Below are 24,442 nucleotides of genomic sequence, written 5' to 3' on the forward strand. Positions count from 1 at the left end.
ACATCTGTATCAGTAGTTGTAGCTGTGTGTTATTAGCCCCTACTCATGTGTGCAGGATAGCATCCGTACACGGGTTGTAGCCGTGTGTCCGTAGCTCCTACTAATGCGTGCAGGATAGCATCCGTATGCGCTAACTAGGTTAACTAAAGTAGGTGAAACGCTAACATGTTAGGGTTAGCTAAAGTAACGTTAGGCAATAAAGCTGTGCTTAAAAATGTTGTGCCGTTGGAAGTGCGTCCTACTAAACGTCCATGTTGAACAAAGTGAAAAAAGAGACTGGCTCGCGAGGCTTGTGAGTGACCACCTGTGCATGCGTCCTACTAAACGTCCCACTAAACGTCAATAGTGACTCTCTATGGAGTGACCACAAAAAAGTTGAATTTCACAAAGTTTTGAATATTTCAAAAATCTGAATACAAGCAACAATGTCTGGAACTAGCCAGTCATTTTGGTGTAAAAAGTTTGAATGTAATGCAAAAACTGCAGGACTAGTAAGAGCTAAAAAAAATTGGGCGGAAAGTGCAGATAAGAAATATGAAAGATATCAAGAGTGGGCTTGCTGGAAGCTGGAAGCAAGCCCACTAAAAAGTTAAACAGAGCGAGCGCTTTTCAGCATGCTTCTCGTAGCTGGCCAACTTTTCAGTTGACCAGTTTCTTTCTTCATCTTGTTGTTCATGTGTCTGTGCTATCAGGCACCCGCACAAAAAATTGGCTTCGGAATGCCAAAGACCGTGACGGAGGGAGGAAAGCAAGGACCGCAAGATTTAATCACGTTTTTTATTTTATGTAAATAATTTTTCATGATAGATTGACAAAGTTGCAAATATGCTGTGATTCATTTTAATTTAATGTTGATTACCTATTTTTCATTATAAAACTTGTGTTAATATTTCATTAAAATGTTATTAAATAATTTTTACTAATAATGTCATACATCATTTCTTCATTTTAACATAATACACTGGTTCATGGTCCAGAATAACATATAGAGTTGTGATTGTGAAACATCAAAACGCTAAATACAAATAATTGTTAGTGGGCCTATACTTATTTTTATAATCAATGGTTGTAATAAATCATAGGCTAAAGTGTATTAGTTTTGGTAGCAACATCAGACCTTTGGATCACCGTCATAAAAACAATGGGGTCCAACGTTTGGCCATCTGTGCTGACACAACATTCTAGGACCGTATCAGTGCAGAACAGCATACAAATTATAGTTGGCTGGTGACATTGGGCCATCCATACAGATAAATGGTTGGGGCACCATTGTAAGAACAGAGGAGTACGAAGTTTGGCTATCATGGTTGGGCTGACATCGAGCCAATGAGCAAAAACAACCATTGGCCAACATTGGAAAATGACAATGGGCCAACACAAATTGTTTACTGGGGAGTTATAAATTTGCCTGAGCCTTAGGTGGGATTCGATCCCAAGCCTCAGTCGTTCGAAGGTCCCGTAGGCAAGCCTGTTACCAGCAAGCCACCAGCGAATGAGTACATATTTTGCTATGTGTGCCAGAGTGTGTCATTAGTAGTCCTGCATATCACAAGGATGTTGGAACATCTACAGAACACAGGTCAGCAGGAACACAGGTAGCTACAATTCGCATGAAGTACCAGCTATCCATAGCCATGAACATACACATGTTGTATTTGAGAAAATAAAGAAGATAATATTTGAACAGGAAACAGATAACTTTGTGAAATGGTAATTCACTTTACTAGTGTATTAGCTACCAATAATGCACACATGGGGTGCTAATTTTACTTATTTCATGCACAATTCCGTGTTTACATCCCAGTTCTAAATAGAGTCAGTACTAATGTTATACACTCGCTCTGTCTACTCATTAGCAAGGTAGCTAGTGTTAAACTTGATCAAAATGGCGAAAGCCAAACTCTAAAGTGTGGGTGTGTTTTATTTGGATTTCAGAAATATACATGAGTTAGCGGCAAAGTAGATACAGTTGCAAAAGCAATGGTTTAAATTCTTTTGGCAATTATTAGCTAGCAAGCAAGGCAGTGTAACGACTTCAAAATTTTCAAGGGGGATCTGTGCCTGCTACTCCTCCAAAGGTCCCATAGGCAGACATGTTACCCAGTGAGATACTACTGAAGTAGCCCCATGGGCCGCAAAGTTTTTGGTTTAAAAACCTGTGCACTTCTATATATGTCCATCTTGTGTGTATATCCAAGGTTTTTATTGGCTGATGAAGCTAAATGTCCAAAGGGAAGACGTACTGTTTGTGGGCCTGGGGCATTTATGATGATCTAATCCCTAGGAAAAAGAAGGGGAAAAAAGCAAAATCTGAGGCTTTTGCGAGTGGGCATGTGAAGTTGTGTGTGAATTCTGTCTGTTGACATGAGTTCAGAAGGTGAAGGTGAGTTTTTATGGGCTGCGAGTCTGTGGTCATTCTTGTTATTTCTGTAGGAACCCTGAAAAGTGCAGAACTCTCGGTAATGTATAGGTGTGGGTCATCCTGCCCCGCCAAGGCGTAACTTGGCGGAATGGCATACCTGCGATAGCACCCGGCCCCACTTTGAAGTGGTGTATAAACATCATCAAGCTTGAAGATTCCAATGTAGAATTTTAAAAAATAACAAGTGTGAACATTTGCCATACTCCTATCAGTAGTGTTTCTTCAGATGCTTTATCAAATTTGTTGCAAGAAACTGTACTAATGCCGCCCTCTGAAACACTGGCATTGCAAATGTTGCAAGTGGCTGAAGGGCTGCTTTTGGACTTTGTATACATTCCTCACAGCAGACAACGAACCAGATACCAGCTTGTTTCATGAACAACAGCCTCATTCATGGTGGCAAATGGATGATGCTTATTCATGGGAGAAACAGCGCATTCAGGCAATTGGCATAAACAGAGTCAGAAAGTATAGAGGCAAAGCTTTGCTCCAGGCAAAAATAAATATGCATATTCAGTATTGTAGTGTCAGACAGGATTGGATTCAGATCAGGTGCGTCCTAGCCGATACCCGATCCACAAAATACGGTGGTATCAGGAGAAGATACCGATTCATGGATCCAATCAGGACATCCCCACTTAGTGTATTCCCAACTTTAGTGTTAGTAGGTGTCTGATACTTAAGAGGTGTTCATTGTATGTGGAAATGAATTCAGTGTGAATTGTAGCTAAGAGCAGATTGAAATAGTCAGCATATTATGGCAGTATTTCACATTTATTCCAGAGAGAGGGACCAAAATCATTCCTGTAAACAGGAAACCTGCATGTCTGTTCCCGTGGCATGCAGGTATGTCCAGGTTGTGGGAGGACTTCCTGTTTCATGTCCGTGTGTGGCTCAGTTCTGCAAGGTGAAGCTGTGGTGTTTGTTTTTGTGTGTTTGTTTCTGTGTGTGTGTGTGTGTGTGTCTAGAGTCTAGTAGACATAGCTGGCAGTGTAGAGTGACTGGGTGGCAGCCTGGTCAGCCTGGCCTGAGGGCTTGTACTCTCCTTTGGAAGCCAGACCGTTGATCTGAGGGGGAACAGAGGGAGTAGGGGATCACTGTAACACAACTGTGTTCACATCCACTTTCCTTCCACAGACTGTCTGTACAAATGAGAACCAAGCTTTCAGCTGACCGACATGATTAAGCAAAGGTTAATAGAGATAAAAAATTACTGCCCACTTTTTCAGCAGCCTTGGTTCCAAAAGTAAATTTCCCATTCATTTTCCTAATTGACATTTCAGAAAATCCCTAGATAAAAGAGATTTAAGCATTGAACTGAATCATTCGACTACGAGATGAATCATGACATTATAAAAAAAATTTCAAAAAAATCTTTGGAAAATGGAAAAAAGGCAAAGGTATAATACCGTGTATCTAATATTTTTAAAGAGGGAATGAATTACACATCCCATAAAGTATTGTGAATGATGTAATCAAATCCCTTTCTCCTCACTTCCAACCAGTTTCAACCACATTTTAGGCTAATTACATTTTCTCTTTCATGCAAATGTAATTCATGGGGGCGACATAGCTCAGGAGGTAAGACCGATTGTGTGGCAGTCGGAGGGTTGCCGGTTCAAACCCCGCCCTGGGAGTGTCGAAGTGTCCTTGAGCAAGACACCTAACCCCTAACTGCTCTGGCGAATGAGAGGCATCAATTGTAAAGCGCTTTGGATAAAAGCGCTATATAAATGCAGTCCATTTACCATTTACCTTGCATATGCTGTAGTGTTTTGGGATTTCTTGTACTTAACATTATAGTGTTTTATATTATATCTTTCTATATTGTAGTTTCTGACATTCGGTTATTTTTTATCTTGTTTGCTAGCAAGGCTACACATTACAGTTTCATTTAAACTGTAAAGCTACACTTTAGCTTCGTAGCCTCGCAGTGATGGTTATCGTTAGCTTGATTTCTAACAGAACAAATTATATTTCTGCAAAAAAATGTTACATGAATGCTCATCTTATCTTTTCTACATGAAACTAGTGCTGTCAATTGATTAAAATTTTTTATCGAATTAATTACATGATATGCTGATTAATTAATTGCAATTAATCGCATATATCAAGATTTGCTTTAAAAAGCCCCCAAATGAAGATATTTCAACTCAAAGACATTGCGGCACATGAGTAAAGCATTGAATAGAAATATCAAAAGGGGGCATTGGAAATCAAGAAATTGTTTTATTTCCAATCATTTTTCCAAATACATGTCTTTTTATCATTTTTTAAAAATTACTTAACATAAGCTTATCACTTAAGCACCAATGTGGCCATAACAGTCTTTTGCTATGCACGGCAAATTGTGGTCACTCACTCAACTCACTCACTCACTCACTCACGGACGACCTGCGAGGGACGTTTGGTGGGACGCATGCGGAGGTGGTGCTTCGTTTAGTAGGACGCATGCGCAGGTGCATCTCCCAAAATCACCACTTTGAACGGCACAAGATTTTTAAGCACAGCTTTATCGCCTAACGTTACTTTAGCTAACCCTAACATGTTAGCGTTTCGCCTACTTTAGTTAACCTACTTAGCGCGTACCACCGATACAGATGTATGGACACACGGAGGACAACAAATACCGTTACAGAGCTGAGGACATGCCACAGACAGACAGACAGACAGACAGACAGACAGACAGACAGACAGATAGATAGATAGATAGATTCCTTTATTGTCATTGCACAGTGCACATTGCAAAGATGTCAGCCTGCCTGCCAGGCTACGGTGACCTCTCGCCTTGATTACTGCAACTCTCTCCTTGCAAGCCTGCCAGCTTGTGCCATACAGCCACTACAGATGATTCAGAATGCCGCTGCCCGACTCATCTACAACCTTCCCAAATTCTCCCACGTCACTCCTCTGCTGCGATCACTCCACTGGCTACCGGTCGCTGTCAGGATCCGGTTCAAAGCCCTGACCCTTGCCTACACTGCTGCCAACAGGACAGCCCCCATCTACTTGCAGGACATGACTCGATTCTATGTGCCTGCTCGATCACTCCGCTCTGCGGCAGCAGGGCGCCTTGTAACCCCTCCCACCCGCCCAAAAGGATCACAGAGCTTCTCCACCGTAGCTCCCCAGTGGTGGAACGAACTCCCCGTCCCTCTCCGAACCTCCCCCTCACTACCCATCTTCCGCCGTGGCCTGAAGACTCATCTCTTCAGACTACACCTAGACTAACCACCACCACGCTGTATATTTCACTCTAAATCTCCCCCCCCCTTTTTCATGACACTTGTTACATGTTGCCCCATCCCAGCACTTTTTGGTAATTTGTATTTGTCCTAATACTGTAGCTTATTCTTCTGCCTAGTTGGCTTTGCAGAGGTTAGGTCTGAATAGTGTTCACTGTGTGAACTAAACTGTGCTCTTGGCTAGAAATAGCTGTACAAAATAAGTATTGTACCTTACTGAACCTGTGTTTAGCAGTTGTCTATGACCATGAAATGCACTTTTTGTACGTCGCTTTGGATAAAAGCGTCTGCCAAATAAATGTAATGTAATGTAATGCACAACGAAATTGATTAGCAATCCCGCATTAAAAATAGAACAGAGTTCAAGCTAAACTAATTTAGAGTGCTAAATATATAAATAAAATATAAAATGTATATATTTGCAGTAACCTATAAAACAATAAGATATAAAACAATACAATACGGTAAGATTAGCAGCTGAGATATTGCACTTCAGGATATTGCACATTTGCTGAACTGCAGTGGCCCTATGTACAAGTAGTGCAGTTAGGAATATATACATACAAAGGTGCAATTGAAATGTAAACATCTGTGCAGTCTTCTATAAATTTAACTGCAAGTATTGTAGTGCTGATAGTCACACAGGTCCCGAATAGTCAGGGTCGGTGTTTGGTAGTGTCCAGGGTGGGATGGGTCTTTCAGTATGTTGGCTGCTCTACTGAGGCAGCGAGAGCTGAATAAGTCCTCCAAAGAGGTCAGTGAGCAGCCCATGATCTTCTGGGCGGTATTGATGACCCTCAGAAGGCCTCTTCTGTCTGCTGCTGAGCAGCTGGCATACCACATATAATTATCCAAGTTTTACTCATGACTCTTTGTACAGGTGCGCCGTGGGTCTGCACGGTTTCGTGCTTGTTTAACTATTTAACATACTATTTACATGCGCAACTAACGCACCACCGGTTAGAATTGTGCGACACACAGTGAGGGTGCGTTCGTAAATTCACTCTGGTGGTGTCTGCGGCACCCTGAGTGCTCTCTTGTCATTTAGAAATTAGCACTGCTCTCAGAGGCTCAGAGCCACACCGACCGCTCCAGCTGAAAGGCCGGTTTGTCAGAGCGTCTGAACCCCATAATGGCTGACAGTGTGGCAAAATGCGACGGTTGGGTTATTTGGCAATATAGGTAGTGTTATTCAACACGCAGCAACTTACAGTAACATCGGTACATCAATTAATTAACATAAACATTAAATAATATTATATGCATTAATTTGTGTTATTTGTTAATGCGTTGTTTTATAATTAATTAATGAATTGAAATTAATGCTTTCATTTGACAGCCCTACATGAAACATTTAAAAGTAAACTGAGATAGTGGGTGTCAAAATACACTTTTATGTGTGAAATGATATGGAATGACCCCAGGACAATACATAGCTAAAGTGATTTTATTTGTGTGAACATGACTACTGGGATGAGAGACGTATTGGATTTGATAAATAATAAAAGTAAAATAAAACTGTTCAAATAGGCATGACATGCAGACTGATTCAGAAGGATGCATGGCATTACACTAAGAATTAATATGGCTGCTTGGATTTATTCCCTAAGACTTGGCTTCAAACAAAATAGCCAAATTCCAGGCCTACTTAATGAATTCATGCTAAACTATATTTTAACAGTTCACACCTGGCATCCGAATGCATCTCCACATGCGTCTCGAGTGACCACTTGTGATCGGATCTCACTTCCCCGCTCAATATGCAAATAAACACGTACATCATTTCCGTTTGCAAAGACCAAATGCGTTGTTGTTTTTACCCGGCGGGAGGCAGCAATGCACTACCTGTGCCTAGTCTGCTGGAAATTAAAAGAAGAAGTAGTTTGCAAAGACCTTGGCGTGCGGGCAAAATCAAAACTAAAACAGACTAGGTCTATTCCTTGGCGTGTTCCAGGCAAACCAAATCACCCAAGACACACTATGCGCTTTTCGAAATTTTCAATTGTTGTTTCGCACTTTAATATGATGCCATTGGCGCGCGAATTAGTATGTACTTCTGCTTACGCAGAGGACGTCAGTTGACTATGCAGTCCTTCAATGTGGCCCAGGACGCATTCGTGTACACACTGCTAAAAGGATTTGGCCATATGCGACCCAGACCACCTCCGAATGTGGTCTGAGTGATCGGATCTCAATGCGTCCTCAATGCGTTTTGGGTGCATTCACACCTGTAGTTAGAGCTGTCCACTTGTGATCGGATCACCGAAGACACATTTTAATGCCAGGTCTGAACAGGGCCTCAGACACACTGCACTCCACTACATGGCCAGATTTGTGGTGGTTTTCACCCCTACTCGCACACACTTTTCCTCATTCCTAATGAAACACATCATATCTGCAAGAGAAACCATGGTGGAGCAGGTTGCTGACAGACAGTGACTACTTTGTACGTTTCTAGCACTGAACTACATTCTAGCTGTCACCCGTGAACTTCAATGCGGTTCACATCTCTGTGGTAACGGCGAGGTCTCGGATTGGTATAACTCGCTTGAGGATTGAGGGTAGCGTTTAAAACATGATTTCTTCGGTCAGATTTATGGCTCCTAAAGAAGCATATAACATTGTTTCACAATCTTGTAGCTCATGGTAAGTCTACTTTTTACAGTTAATACATAATGTCTTACAAATAATATTCCCTATGGCAAATATGAATGGTATTTCTACTTTTGGAACCAGACATTCACTGAGTAATCGGTTAAAAAAAGTCAATTAATTAATTAATTGAAGTAATTAACAAATGGTTATAGTTTCTGCAACCATCCTCTCATTCACTGATGGCCCATGTACTATAACTAAAGCCAAGTAGAAAAGTGCACCACCCCAAGATCTGAACCTGCAACGTCTCCACCGTGGAGTTACGAAGCGCAGCTCGAGGGTGCCACCCTGGTGGTGGGGAACCCTCACCTTGGCACGAGTGAAGAAGGCCTCTTGTCCAGCCTGCTTGTTTGCTGCCTTGCCCTGCCAGGCAGCGAGGGCAGAAGCCTGCAGGGCACGTCCGTATGAGAAGCTGAGCTTCCAGGGGCGGTGGAGCGGGGTTTGGTTTATGGCGTTCAGGTTCAGGGAGGCCTCCTCCTCACTCTGCCCTCCGGACAGGAAGCAGATCCCTGGATGGGGGGCAGAGTTACCACAGCAATGGCTAAACAAACCCCACCCCCCACCACTACCCCCAGGTAAGCTAAATAGCCACACCCACCCTCTCTTCATCTCTCTGGACCTGTTCAGCAGCTAAATTCCCTTGTGTATCAAACATCCCGTCAATTGAATAGGAAGTTCACTCCGAATGATTTAGCTATGTTTGGTGACTCTCCCACTCCCACCCCAACCCCGCCCCCCCCTCCACCCCAATTCTCTCACCTGGGACAGAGGCGGGCACGGTGCGCCTGAGGGCGGTTACCGTTGCCATGGCAACCTCCTGGGGGGTGTACTTCCTGAGGCAGGAGTGCCCAGCAGTGACCATGTTGGGCTTCAACAGGGTGCCCTCCAAGTATATGTGATGATCAGACAGGGCCTTGTATACAGCTGCCAGGACCTGGGGAGAGGGTGATGTGGGCAGTTCAAGATGTACACAGGTGCCATGACCTTTGCAGAAAGCATTATGTCTAAAAGCCAATTCAGGTTAAAGACCTGAGATACGACAAGTTGCAACTGGCAAATTGTGGGAGAAGGCATGGTTGCATCACACAATTGAAATACTGACTCGTTCACATCAAAGCGACAAGATGAGATATTGTTCACAGTTACATAGCAATGATCTCAACTTGTTTATAGTTACTTCCTTGCACACTGATTGGCTAAAAAAAATTAACTATAGCACTAACATATGTTGCGTTCTCAAACTTGCCACCTGTGATTAGACAAGATCAATCGCCTGCAACAGCAAGCGCGCACAACAGATATTCTGAGATCGGGTAGTTCACACTGCTGCAATTTCTCTTTGCAACATTCCAAAATGGCTTTTTTGCATCGCAAATCTTTGGTCTGAACTGTACGTCGGACCATGTGGGGCCCAAACACACCTTCTCTGTGATGTACTGGCAGCGCTGCAGATCATGGTCTCCATCTGGCAGGATCTCAGGCTCCACAATGGGAACTAGACCGTTCTGCACAGTGGGGGGGGGGGATTGGGGAGAAAAAGGATGGAGGAAAGAGGGGAAAAGGGTGGAGGGGGGGGATTGGGGAGAAAAAGGATGGAGGAAAGAGGGGAAAAGGGTGGAGGATGGGACCCCAGAGATTTATGGGAAAATTGATTACAGCTCAACATCAGCACTGAACATGTCCGGCACATATTTACAGCACACTTTCAAACATCAATCCATCAGGGCTGGAGAGAAAGGGAGAGAGAGAAGTTGGGGAGAGAGTGGGAGATCCAGAGACAGAGGGAAGGATAGAGAAAATACAGTGAGAGGAACAAGAGCATGAGCAGACAGACGGATCTGCAGGGAAGAGGAGAGAGAGATGGATGGATATGGAGTGAAGAAGAGGAAAAGAGTGACTGAGAGCAGAGGCCACCTGTTGGCAGATGCTGGCGTAGCGAGCGAGCACATTGGCGTTCTCAGCGATGGCGAGGGCTGAGGGGCAGCTGGCAGAGATCTTCAGCACGCAGCGCCACTTGGCAAAGTCGCAGCCATCCTTCTTGTACTGCGCACAGCGCTCCGACAGTCCATCCAGACCTCACAAACACAAGACGAGGACCGTAAACACGCTGCCTGCTACACCGCCATATCCTTCCCCCTCCTCACCTGGTGTCTAGCCAGTTTAGGCCTTGGAAAATAAGTGTGTGCACCCTTTGTCGCAGAGGTGGTTTATATGGGTCAGTATTTGGCAGCTCCACCACGATCTGTGAGTCCAACCACAGTGAAAATAAAATGAATTGAATGTGATTATCCGGAAGAATGCTAAATATAAATATAAATCACCAAATGCTGCAAAATGCTAACCAACATTTGCTCAGTTTTTTATCTATCATCCATATTGTCCATCTTGTGTATGCACATTGCTATGTGCTCATAAAACACAAGGGGTTAAAAAAGGAATGAATCAGATTTAGGTGATACCAGCACTGTGTGTATTAGCATTAGCAGTAGCATGCAGGACACCAGTGTGGTGCCTTGCTGATAAGAGCAGTGGACTCCAGATCCAACCTTCCTGCATTAAACTTTGTAGACCTTGGACCTTGTTTGCTTTAAACAAACAAAACGTCTCACCTGACTTGCTCCTGTAAAAACAACATCCCCACATAGGTGTATGGGGCGTGTGCTGGTTTAGGGTTAAAGGCCAAGAGCTGTGTGTTTTGAAGTGTGTGAGGCAGAAGTGAGCGGCAGAGGGGACGATATTACCCTGCGTCGTGGTCTCTCCGTCCGTCCCATTTAGAACGGCTGTTCCTTTATCCACCTGCAAACAAAAGGGAGCCAAACACCACTGAGAACAGGTGCAGATCATCCCTACTTTTACCACTATTCCTACCACATCCCACCACACTTTTATAAGATCAACACACTATATCACTACTTCTACAATACACTACTACATCTATGGGTGTGCAGAGACATCATTATCTGTATCTGTATCTGTTCAACCAACAAAATTTGAGTAGCCCCTGTCACGGGCTGATTCAGTGTCGAGCTTGTATGCTACGTGATTCTCGTTCTTTTATTCAAGACGGTGCACACATGCAGTTTTCCCAAATGACGACTTTTTTATTTGGAGAAGAATTGTGTTTGTGTGTGTAATGTCTTCACATGGCAATGTATATACTCTGTCTTGTTAGGTCACATTATTATTATTTTATTTTTTTGTTTCTTTTGTTGAATCGGATCAGGCCTGCCAGTTCAAGTTCATAATGTTGCATTTGTATCTTATTTTTTACTGTTTATATGCATCAAATGTCTAGCGTGTAAATGTTTATGTTTAATGTTTTGCAGTCAAATGGACAGTGAGTATGCAATACATTGGCAATACAAATATGACAGCTATTTTTAATTTGTCCGTATGCAAATATAGCCTGTTAAGCTCCGACCCACTTCCGCATCTCAGCTCCACGCACTGCCGGACAGAGAAAGGGAACACACTAACCTATTGTATGCGGGGGTAGATGGCAACTACCACTGCAGTCCAGGTTGACAGCGGGTATTTGTTTATTTATTTTTAATAACTTTGGGCCAAGTAAGGCATCGTCAAATGTTGCTCATTGCTGCATTTCTCTATTTTTTATTTTCTTTTGTTAGGTACAGTTTTCATTTTATAATATTTTTTGCTCACAGTACATATTTTGCATTGCATTTGTGGGAACCGGCAATGTATAAAATAAACTTCACTGGGTTCTTTGACACCTCACGTTTCATTTGGCTCAGGCCATCGGCGCTACCCTTATCACCCCATATGCCTATATGACAGCAATTGACAGAGTTATAAGCTATGGGCCTTATTCACCAACCGTTCTTAATGAGAATTTTCTTCTTAAAACCCACTTACGCAGTTTTCACGAAGATTCTGACATTCACCAATGTTTTCTTATTTGGGATTTGTTCTTAGGTAAGAATAGAATCTACGCACACTCAAGAGCACACTTACGCACATTTGAGTGCTGACATGTTTGTGCAAAATAATTGGTTATTGGATTTCTTCAATTCCACAGTTGTATAATATTATAGGATTTAAATTACAATAATATTTTTATAATTTATAATATTTTTAAATAATTATTTTAATTATTTTCAAAGCATTAAGGTGCCAGGTTCCGCCTCAAATGGTGGTTGCCTCAGCGGGAGTTCATCTGTAAATAAATGATAAAAATCAAACCACTGTAGTGACCTTTTATTTTTGGGGGTTTCAATTATGCAATGTTATTGGTACATACTGCAAAAGCAAATGTTTAAATTTTGAATACAAACTAAGCGCTTAGGTAACACTTTTTAAACACATGGACATGTTGAAGAAGAGAACACTTATTCAGAGGCGGCACTAGGGGGGTGCGGACCGCACCGGGTGACACCATCAGAGGGGGGTGACACCAAAATGACTGGCAATAAATTTTTTGTGCAGTGTTTTGTGCAGCGATGGGTTGAAACAGCTAGTTTCTCCAATGCAGTTTACTGCCGGTTGATTTAATTAGCGGTATTAATGTGATGAGAAGCGCTTTGTCGTTTGAATGCATAACACGCAATTCCTTGTGCCCACTCCCACCAGCATTTTTTTTTTTTTTGCCTCAGATTTGACATCAAACCATTTCTTTAATTTACTTCATCAGTTGTGCGACCTTCTCCGGATACAGCGTTCACTGAACGAGTAATAGCATCCCATGCATTTTTTTTTGTTTGTGTGTGTTATTTTATATCCACTACTGATGCTACTAAATATGACAGGTCGTTTGCTGTTCACTTCCTGCAGCAGTACATCCACTTCAGAACTACTGAAGTTTTTCTTACGTTTAGAGTCCGGTGCTCCACCGTCTTTAGATTTTCGTTTGGGCATTCTTCACTTCTCTCAACTTTTCTTTTCAATTTGTGTGTGTGATTTCTGTGTGTGCACACGGCCCTGCAGTCTCATGCCCTTTTATGGGGATTGGCAGGGCGTTTACCTATGCTAATTAGGAACAACTGGCACGCGCTTTCAGTTTACGAGGACAATGGGATTCATCATTATAAGAACACGGTTGCAAACAATTCTGCGGTTTAAGAACACGTCATGAATCTGACGTAGACTTTTCTTAGGGCCTTTCTCAAGAACAAATTTAAGAAAAAACTTAGGAGATATTGGTGAATGAAGCCCTATATTCTCTTAGGTATAAGCTGTTAGGGTACCACGTTAGCTAATATTAGCGCCATGTATGTAGCGCAAGCCAACAGTAGTAGCTAAATAGTGTCAACTGTAGCTGTGGATGTTAGCTAGCTTGCCATTTTAGTTCCTAGTCACTCACTGTTGCATTTAATAGTATCCTGGGCTGGCTGAACCACCACACCCAATTGTAATCTTTTTGGCAACAAATTTTTTCACTGTTAAAAATATGGGGGATTCGGGAGCAACTGTCCCAGGTCCGTGATCGCAATCTCCCATCTCTTAAAATGTTAGAAACACCCCTGGTTCTGAGCTGGCCAACCTATAGTTATTTGCAGACCCAACAATGTGAATATTGGCTATGCTACTGGGTGAATTTCCCTTGTTTCAACACCCTGTTGGTTGAAAGGGCCAAAAATTTTCTAAAAAAACAGAAAGCTAACCACCACAACAATTAGTCTGTAGCCTGTTGATGCAGCAAAATTCCTTGTTCTAGCTGGGTTTTTTTTTTATTCATAAGAATATGATAATACTGTAAAAAAATGATAATAATGTGTGATAATTTGATAATGATATGATAATAATGTTAAAAAAAAAAAATAAAAATAAAAAAAAATTAAAAAAAAAGGTAAAAATGCAAAGTGTCTTTGAGCTCAATGGCAGACACATTGAAACCACACGCCAAATATCTTTTCCATAATAGGAGCTGGACACTTAAATACCATGCGCATAAACGGGTGACCACAAGAGCCCACGGCTGGATAGTCTGGCAAGAGCTTTCGGTCGTCGAGTGCATAGATGTAGGCTACGTCAATAGGTGAGATAATTTGATTGACACTCTTGCCATTTGTGTTTAATAATTTTTGTTACTTCTACCCCTCACACTACATCATTAACATAACTGCACCTTTACAATATTAATATAACTACATCACTTCACCTTTCCAGCTGTAGGACAACTAGAAATAATTTTCCTTTCTCTGTTCTCCTTTTTTTCTTCATTTCTCTCTCTGAGGACATAAAACACTGTATCCCTTTGTAAGCTCCGAAATGAGCCTGTGTCTGTTAATTCCAACATTCCAACCTTATCTACCACTTCCCCTCAGGATCTCCAGATCTCTCATGCCAGACGTCCATAACTCAAGAATCAAAGTCTATAGATGGCACCGGGGGACTAGTGGAGGCATAGGAACAGATGTTTGTGCCTTGTGAACCATGCATGAGGTGTGAACTCTCCCACAGCCTGATATCCAGGTGCCACGGCTCGGCACCTGGATAATCACGCACATTCCCATAGAACGCTACCGACGATTAGTGGGCGCCCTCGGTATTTCAAGGCTGCTCCACTTACGCAAACGAACGGACAAAAATAGGATCGGATTAAACGACTAATAAATACAATTCTAATACCGAACTGATCCAAAGCACAAAGTGAGTGCGGGCTATTAGAATTAGATGGCACCGCAGTTCTGAGTCCCCTAGCAGCTACCACTAAGGAAGGATTCATCATCTCCCTGTAACCGGTACCTAAAATAATCATGTTTGGTATGATTATCCTCCAAAATTCCCGACAAAGGTCACGAGAACATCATGCAAACTCCACACAGAAAGGCCCCAAGCCGAGATTCGAAACCCACAACCTTCTTGCTGCGAGGAGACAGTGCTACCCACTGCACCACCGTGCCCTCCCACACTTCTATACTGAAAGTAAAATTCCTGTACATTACTGACAACGTTTTAAAAGAAGCATACTTTTTCACCAATATTCAGAACAAAACTCTTTGTTCATATTTTCATTTCACATCAAGTAAACACGTAGGTAACAAATTTCCTTACCGATTCTCTGGAATGTGCAGGACTGTTTTCAAGTCTTGCCAGCATCTAAAATGTTTCAGAATGCCTATCATGCACCACTGTGCCTGACTGACCACTACTGTCAGCACTGATAGCAAGGCAGGGAAGCACTAGTGAGGAAGAGGCGTGTCCACTTTCTCACCTTGATGCCCACCACAATGCCCTTGTCTTTGATGAGCTGGGGGAATGGTACACCCTTGTCCGATTTCTGGTACAGCGTCTCATGGAAGAAGATGACCCCTCCAATACTCTCAGAGATGGAGGGATCAACAGAGAAGAGGAGGTCTCTGAAACAGCGGCGATTCTCCTCAGTGTTCTCTACATTTATCTTCTGAAGCCTTTTACCCATCGTACCTGGTGGGAGAGAAAGAGGGAATGGGGGGGGGGGCAGAGTGAAGGAGCGGAAGACAAGAGAGAGAAGGAGAGAGAGGGAAAAAGAGAGGAGAAAGAGATAGAAAGAGATGGAAGGAGAGGGAGGAAGAAATTAAGGAAAATTAAGGAAAGCAGAGTTTTATGGGGAAAGTTGTGTGGCAATTTCTGGTTGTATAGTTTCCTTAATCCACATAAACAGACACACACACACACAAACTCTCCCTGCGAGGACCCAAAGGCCTCCTTACCCACAGACTCATCAGCAGCCAGGATGCCCTTCCCTGGAGCAACGATGTGCTGGGCGATGGAGGACAGCTCCTGTTTCTGCTCCGGAGAGAGAGAGGGGAACTGGTACGTCATCCTGAGGGTAGAGGGGGAAGCATTAACACACTGCGCACACTAACACTGCACATGCTGAACACTGCACATGCTGCGCACACACTGCACACAAGCACACATACTACAAGGTGTCCACACAAATTTTGTGGAGTTCAGAGAGGCAGGGGCAGACAAGGCATACAAAGGGGCACAACTCACTAGACATCACCCTACATTACACAAAAGACTCTGATGTGATTCCTCAATATTATACAGAGCCAGAACTGCTTCACATCAGAATGTACAGCTGAGGCCAAAAGTTTACGTACACTTAGGCTAAAGATATTCAAACTCAGTTTTTCACAACACAACTTCATGTTACCATGCATTTCTTTTGGCAAGTCAATTAGGGCTAAATCTACTTTCTTCACATCAGAGGTCATTTTAAAACAATCGATTAGAGACACATTTATTTCAGCTTTAATTCACTATATCAGAATTCCAGTGGGTCAAAAGCTTACATACACCAACATGACTGTCTCTTTGAACAGTCTGGAAGATTCTAGAAATTGATGTAATGAATTTTTAGAAGCTTCTCATAGGCCAACTGTCATTAGAAGTTAATTGGGAGTTAATTGGTACCTGAGGCTGGATTTTAAGGGCTTACCTTCAGAGCTACTGAATTTGTGCCCTTGATACCATGGGAAAACCCAAGCAACTCAGCCAAGACCTCATAAAAAAAATTTGTGGACCTCCACAAGTCCAGTTCCAGCTTAGGAGCAATTTCCAAACAACTGAAGGTACCATGAGCATCTGTACAAAAAATTGTATGCAAATGTAAAAAATCTTGGGAGCACACAGACAGAAAGGTGGCACAAAAGAACTCCCAGGGCTGAATGAACTTTGGTTCAAAAGGTTCAATTGAACCCCAAGACAAAAACAAAGGAACTGGTGAAGGAGTTGGAGGCATCAGGTACCAAAGGATCTATATCCACCATTAAGAGAATCCTACATCGCCTTGGCCTCCGAAGAACACCATCCCAATTGTGAAGCACCAGGGTGGAGGCATCATGTTGCAGGGGTGTTTTGCTGGAAAAGGGACTGGTGCACTTCAGAAAATAGATGGCATCATGAGGAAGGAGGATTATGTAGAAATACTGGAGCAACACCTCAAGAAAGAAAATTTAACCTTAGTCGCAACTGGGTCTTCCAGCAGGACAATGATCCTAAGCATACCTCCAAAGTTGTAACAAAATAGCGTAAAGACAACAAAGTGAAAGTATTGGAGTGGTTATCAAAAAGCCCTGACTGGAATCCCATAGAAAACTTGTGGACTGAACTGAAAAAGCGTGTCCAAGCAAAGAGGCCCACAGACCAAACTGAGTTACACCAGTTCTGTCAGGAGGAATGTGCAAAAATTCCGGCAAGGTATTGTGAGAAGCTTGTGGATGGCTACCCCAAGCGTTTGATTCAAGTTAAACAATTAAAAAACAATGCCACCAAATACTAACAAAGTGTATGTAAACTTTTGACCCATAGAAAATAATATCTGATATAGAAAATAAAAGCTGAAATGAATCTCTTAGCTGTTATTTTTAAATTACCTCTTATGGAAATAAAGTAGATGCCCTAATTGACCACACATGAAATGTATGGTACATGAAATGTGTGGAGTTGTGAAAAATTGAGTTTGAATGTCTTTAGCCTAGGTGTATTTAAACTTTTGTCCTCAAATGTATTCATTCTAGTTGCTACTTTGAAGTTCCCAATCTCAACCATCACTTCTTCTTTCTTCACAGTTTGCCTTCCTCCTCCTGTCTCTCTAGTATGGCCTCCTGCTCAGGGCTGAACTTTGTCACAAGGGGCGTATTATTGTAAGTATTGAGAGGAAGAAAAACACAAGTACATAGTTCACAGAGGGCAGTCTGGCTCGCCCACAAAAACAAATAATATAAAAACTCAGCGAGACAGGACAAAATTACCTGACCTCTGACCCATGTAATGAACAAACAAAAAAGTGAGGTAAAGACTAAGTAAACCTTCCCCAGCAGCTTCACAGCGTTAATGTCCAGGTCATGTGGACATTACATTATATAGCCTGCCTGCACACTAATCTCTCCAATTCGGTGAATGTGACTTTTTTATCGATATACAAATATGGTGGCCCAATTAGTTTTCTCTCAATATGTCCCAAAACGGCTGTGTGGTAGTTTTGGTTACGCTTCAAAAGCTCTTGACAGTAACGCAATTGGGCACAAACGTACCCGCGAAACTCAATACCCTCAAAATGCCATAACAAGAAAAATCCCTTGAGAACAACAACAACGATGGCTCTCTGACTAATCAAAATGATAATTGAAGATATCTCCAAAATAAGATCGGTCTCCATTCAAGATATCCATAACTTCTTTGTAGATATCTTAATAGGACTTGTGACTAGTAATAACTCAAATTCCAAGATATCTCCACTTTAGTTATAACTCCAGTTCAAGATATCTACAATTGTATTATAAATGTCTTAGTTTCACATATCAAAAAAGATCATTTAGATACCTTAAATCACGAGGAATTAAATATCTTTAATTGAAAAAATGACTAGTCAGAACTAATATGGAGGTATCTCTAATTTGAGTTACGATTAGTCATAATTTAAATGAAGCTAACTGGAATTCACGTTTTGGATAGTCAAAACTGAATTGTAGATATCTTTAATTGGAGGTACCATAACTGAATGGCTAAAGTGACTGCAATATTACTATATCTTAAATTAACGTTTTTTCCTAATCAAAATGCAATCATAGATATCTTAAATTAGCGTTTAGACCAATCACAAATTAATTACAGATATCTTTAATATGAATCCGGTCAGGCTATTAAATGTTAAAAGGGCTTGCCATAGTTATTCAAAAACATTCCTTCCGTTAAGGTGTCACATTGTAGTCGAGCTCGAACGATCATTATCTATTACTTTACTGTCTGTCACCACACCACTGACTATCAGGCACACCGCGTCTCGAGCCCACGAACTAATAAGCCGAGAGCACAATCAATTTACAAAAATAAAATATGCATTTAATTGCCAATTCAAACAGCTTACTCAAACACATAAGGGCCCAGCCAACCGATAATTGGTTTAGAAAATCAGTAGACATTATAGTAATTACATAATATAGTAAAATTAATAGTAAAGTTTTTAATGCTTACTTCGGAAGTCTTTTGGTCTGCGTAGTCACAGAAAGTACGTAAGTTGCGTGATCTCCTGAACTGAGGAAGAACGGTGCCCACTACCGCACTATTTATTAAAGACCAGCTTCTCTTATGACGTATGTTAAGTGTAAGTGCGTAAGGTTGATTCTTTAATACGATTGGTCGAGAGGAGATGAGAGGGGTGTGGTAGTTTCCCCAGTTGCATTACTTTTTATTTGCTCGAAAGTTTGAACGAACTGGAAAAATCTCCTCTACTAAGGTACGGATCATTACATAGGCTGTCATTCTATTCTGTGAATTGTCAGTAACTAAAACCAAAACAGACATCGAACTTGCATCGAACAGACAAGATACATGACCGAGGGGCCCAAGCAAAGCAAACTACTTGGGGGCGTGACAGTACTACCCAATACCAGATTCGCAAAAGTATTACCATCTGTGCAGTTAGCCTTCGACAAAAAAATGGTTAGACTGAATTCTAGTGTGACTTACAAGTGAGGTTATAAGGACAGTGCTAGACCTAAAAATTGGTGTATAATATGTTTGAGTGTGTGTGTGTGTGTGCGTGTGTGTGTGCATGTGTGTTCAGATTGCACTTTACATCTCTATAAGTTTTTCATGAATTGTAGATACTGATAGCTTTAACTAGCAGTCACTCTGTGTAGTTTGTGCAATAATAATGATCACGCATAATCCTTCACTGCAGCAGTTACTAATTTATCTCAAAGGGCCAAGGTTAAAGTCAGGCCATAAAACATGAAATCAGGCCAGCTGCATATCTGTCACCTTGGTCAATATACCCTGAATTGCAGAGTTGAAAAGAAAAGAGTACTCGATATGATCCTACCCTTATCTACATAGTGTAAAACTACATATTTACGAGTTCTAATATTCAACTCTCGTTCTACAAATTATTAATTGTATGTTTTGTGTACATAACAAAATGTTGTAGAATGCTTCTATTGCAGCAATTCACATCTACACCCCCCCCCCCCCCCCCCCCCCCCACACACACACACACACATACACACAATCATTTTAGCTTCTCTCATTTCCCCATGTCTGTTTGTCCTTCTTTGACAGACAGACAGACAGGCAGAGTGACTGACTGCACGTTGCAAAAAAAAAAAAAAAAAAAAAATGCAACTATGGAGAAAGAGTTCAAAGAATAATGCACTTCAGTTTCACAGAGCTTACTCAATGTGGACCCTGGACTGCCATGCCACAGCTTTACAAATAACTCAGATCACAGTACAGCTCAGTGGAAAGCATGCAGCTGACCAAAAAAAATAACAACAAAAAACACCTTGCTCCCATTAATTATTATTTAGTCTTTGACTCTTTGAAGAGTAGGTTTTTTGGAATGTTTTCTCAAAATTCTAAGTCATGCTAATTCACGAATGCTAATTTTTACAATTAACAGTAGTGATTTTTACATCAGCATTAGAATGTTCAGTTAAGAACATTCTAATCATTTGTGATCACACCTTAAAGAGTAATTGCACTCACTGTTTCAGCCTGTCTTCACTTACTACACACTTCATGTACGTGGAGTAGATGTGTCCATCTCATTTGCATAAAGTCTTCTCTCCAGGGGTTCTCAACCTTTTGTAGACCAACCCCATTGAATGTTCAAGTCCCATACCCCCCCCCCCAAACAAAAATTTAATTATCAGCCCCAAATGTAGGTTATTATTTGTTGATGTTTGTGATATTAAGTTATTTTTTCTTTTAATCAAACAAGCCTACATATGCTGTTTAATTTTCAGACAAGAACTACATTTTAGCTATGTGTCATAACCCTTGGCTGCCACCAGAGGGCAAATGACTTATGTCTTCTCTAATCTTTCGTATTCAGCGCCTTACATTTGCTGGCTGTGGTCTCTTGATGGATGACTCGTCTACTGCAAACCAAATCTACCTACGGGTACAAATAAAGTAACCTGACCTTGTGCTTTTGTTGATCGTTGTAATCATGTCTAATTTTGCTTTTGGAATAGCATTTTATAGGTCAGTGTAACCGAAAAATTTCTTTTCATCGCATTCACTCAGGCATTCACTCTGTGATAGCAGTAAAAGACGCTGCACCTAACAAAACGTTGTCAACGATTTTTCGTAATTTCTTGGAAAATACTATTATTATTGAGGACTTCTAGGCATAAGCTAAGCCATATGTTTGCTGATAGACCTATCTGACATTGTTTTCTGGAGCAAAACAGAAGTGGATAGAACTATATCATTGATTTACTGTCTCTGTCTCTCTATCTACTGAACTAATAGTGTAATAGTATTTGTGATGCATGCAACAGTGATGACAAGAGTGTTGGAACATTGCCAAAACATTCAGTGAAGTGGTCTATATGCAGTCCAAGTACCGCAGCCGTCTGAATTTGACCACCTCAGGCGCATGATGGCTGAAGTTCACCTCTCTCCAACCAGCGGTGAAAAAACTGGCGGGGAATCACCAAGCACAGGGCTCATTAATATTTCAGCCCTGCTCTTACTGTTGCTCTTTCCGTTGTGAAACACTTTTGTCTGTATCATTTTTCTGTGTTATTGTCTGTAGCGGTAGGCAAATTCATATGCATATTTATGAGGAAAATAATTGCTGGGTTATAGGCTGCCGCTATTGTGGCCAAAACATTTTTTCCTGTACAATCACCTAGGTTTGTTTGATCCATGAAAAACACAGCATATGCCCCAAAATAAAAAAGAGCATGCCAAATTGTTACGAAATGTAGGCTACTGAGGTGAACAGAGAAACAAAAGGTAGGAACCAGGATAAACAAGGAAGAGTTATTTAATAAACTATAATAAAACTAGAAGAGTGCACTCAGTAGAGTGCAAATCTCCACCAGGCGTGTTAGCTTTGCTGATGCAACAATATAGGCTACACAATCAATAAAACCTGACAAGTACAATATTACAAGTTTTTACCACGTGCCACTGAAAATCCCTAAAACGCCGATTCAGTGAAGTAACAGTAAAGGCGGTGACATGTTAGCTAATTTCATTCATATCAGCCACGATGTGTTAGACAGAGCTAACGTTGACATCTGGTACTAGTCTGGTACTTTCGTTTCAAATATGGACAGGAACAATCTGGACAGGAACAATTCCAAAAGACCAGTGATGTAAATGATCAGTTTCAACGTGAAAATGCAAACAAAATAATTGCCACAGATTCAAACATTAACATACCCCGTTTATTTGCGGATTATTTTGTTGGCATTTTAACGTTGAAATTGACATTTTACATTGCTGCTCTCTTTCATTCCAAACAGAATGTCACGTACGGGATGGTAGGACCCAGACGCGGAGTGGAAAAAACACAGGAACTCAAAAGGAAAGTTTAAACAAAGACTTTACTATTAACAATAAACAAAACAGGGAACCAAAAGAGGCCACGACGGGCAAAACCAAAAACTAAAACACCAGAAAAAAACTTGACACAAGAAAACAAATGACAAGGACAGAAACAGTGAACAAACAGGCAGGCAGAATACAGGCAGGGCAGAAAACAAGCAGGGCAGAAACACACATGAAACACAGTGAGAAACACACACAAGGAACCAGCACCCGAGTCAAGGGGACAAAGAACTTAAACAAACAGACACAGGTGAAGACACAGGTGAACTCAATACATAATCAAACAAGAGGGAAGGGATAACAAGAGGCAGGTGGGGACGATGATTAAATAACCAGACAGGTGGGAACAATGATTAAATAACGAGACAATAATGGAAAACAGTAATACAATTAACACAGGGGAAACCAATGAGGGAATGAACAGAAATACAAAAACTGAGAAGTGCTGCCAACTGGTGGCCCAAAAAGGAAAAATAGAAACAAAAAGACAGAACCATGACACAGAAGCAGTTGTTGATCACTTGCGGCCCCTACCGGCCGGTTAGGAGGAGTGAGGAGTTAGCACTCAATGTATTTCAATGGACAATGATGGAAATTAATTCAAATAAAATACTTGTTGTTGACCGATTTGCAAAATATTTAAGAATTCAGGTCCTTGGCCTGCTGTCAGCATGCACAACAAGTATTAAGCTAATCGGCCCAGTAGTATGCGAGATTAGCTGCGGACAGATACACAAACACACACGCACACACGCGACCAAACGCATAATCCCCTCCAGGCTCTCGCCTGGTGGAGATAATAATAATAAGCACGATTACAATGAGCAACAAAAAGCACAAGCAACAAGAAGCACAAGAGACCACAGCCAGCAAATGTAAGGCACTGAATACAAAAGACGAGGGAAGACATAAGTCATTTGCAGCCAAGGGTTATGACACATAGCTAAAATATAGTTCTTGTCTGAAAATTAAACAGCATAGGTAGGCTTGTTTGATTTCAAGACAAAAAAACATAATATCACGGACATAAACAAACAATAACCTACATTTGGGGCTGATAATTCTATTTTTGTTGGGGGGGGGTATGGGACTTGAACATTCAATAGGTGGGTGTTGGTCTACAAAAGGTTGAGAACGCCTGCTCTGAACAAATGAATTTGTACAGCACAGCTGCGCTGGGCTCACAGACCTCCAATCAAACTGTCCAACTAGGTGCTAAGGATCAAATATAAATCAAGATTCAGAAATTACATGGCCTAATTCTCACCTCAAATGTTTTCAGAAACCTATTTTAGTTGACTACGTTGGTGGAATATGAGAACGGACGGCTACCCATGTTCCAGTTTGAAAACATTGGGCCAGAACCAAGGACTGCAGTGCCTCTAATCAATCAGATATTTCATAGTGTTCCCTCATATTAAAAAGTAAATGGATGAATTTGGGGACAACAATTCGCAACACATTTCCCGCTGGATATCTTGATATTTACATGACATAGCAGTACCTCCAAAGAGGTTGTTGGAGCCAAATCGCTTGTGAGTTATTATAAATATGTAAATGGTGCCCCCTAGTGGCTACCTGAATAATGATGTTGGGCTGTGATGCCAATAATTAGAGCAGGTGTGCATTTGAACCGAGAAGACGCTGCCGACATACAGTTTTCTACCGCTATACAACGCTTCGCATTCCTCTACCTACACACTGCCTTTGAATTTAATATATTGAAAGAAATACTAGCCTAAATTATTTGATTGTGTTTTACTTTTGATTTAGGCAATTTTTGATTTGAGGAGCAACTTTATTTGCCTTTGATATGTTTCTT

General features: G+C 41.4%; 1 protein-coding gene across 1 annotated transcript; it reads right to left on the bottom strand.

Moving 5' to 3' along the window:
- Positions 1 to 1,903: 1,903 nt before the first annotated feature.
- LOC118231951 (fructose-bisphosphate aldolase B) lies at positions 1,904 to 19,402 on the bottom strand. The gene is made up of 9 exons (XM_035426375.1): positions 19,249 to 19,402; positions 15,975 to 16,087; positions 15,497 to 15,708; positions 11,064 to 11,118; positions 10,237 to 10,397; positions 9,744 to 9,827; positions 9,082 to 9,256; positions 8,632 to 8,831; positions 1,904 to 3,489 (listed from the first exon to the last, which is right to left on the bottom strand). The coding sequence occupies exons 2-9, from the start codon at positions 16,084 to 16,086 to the stop codon at positions 3,394 to 3,396; spliced, it is 1,095 nt and encodes a 364-aa protein (XP_035282266.1). The 5' UTR covers position 16,087; positions 19,249 to 19,402; the 3' UTR covers positions 1,904 to 3,393.
- Between the last annotated feature and the right edge of the window lie 5,040 nt (positions 19,403 to 24,442).

Source organism: Anguilla anguilla, chromosome 7 (genome assembly GCF_013347855.1).
Source record: "Anguilla anguilla isolate fAngAng1 chromosome 7, fAngAng1.pri, whole genome shotgun sequence".
Classification (NCBI taxonomy): Eukaryota; Metazoa; Chordata; class Actinopteri; order Anguilliformes; family Anguillidae; genus Anguilla; species Anguilla anguilla.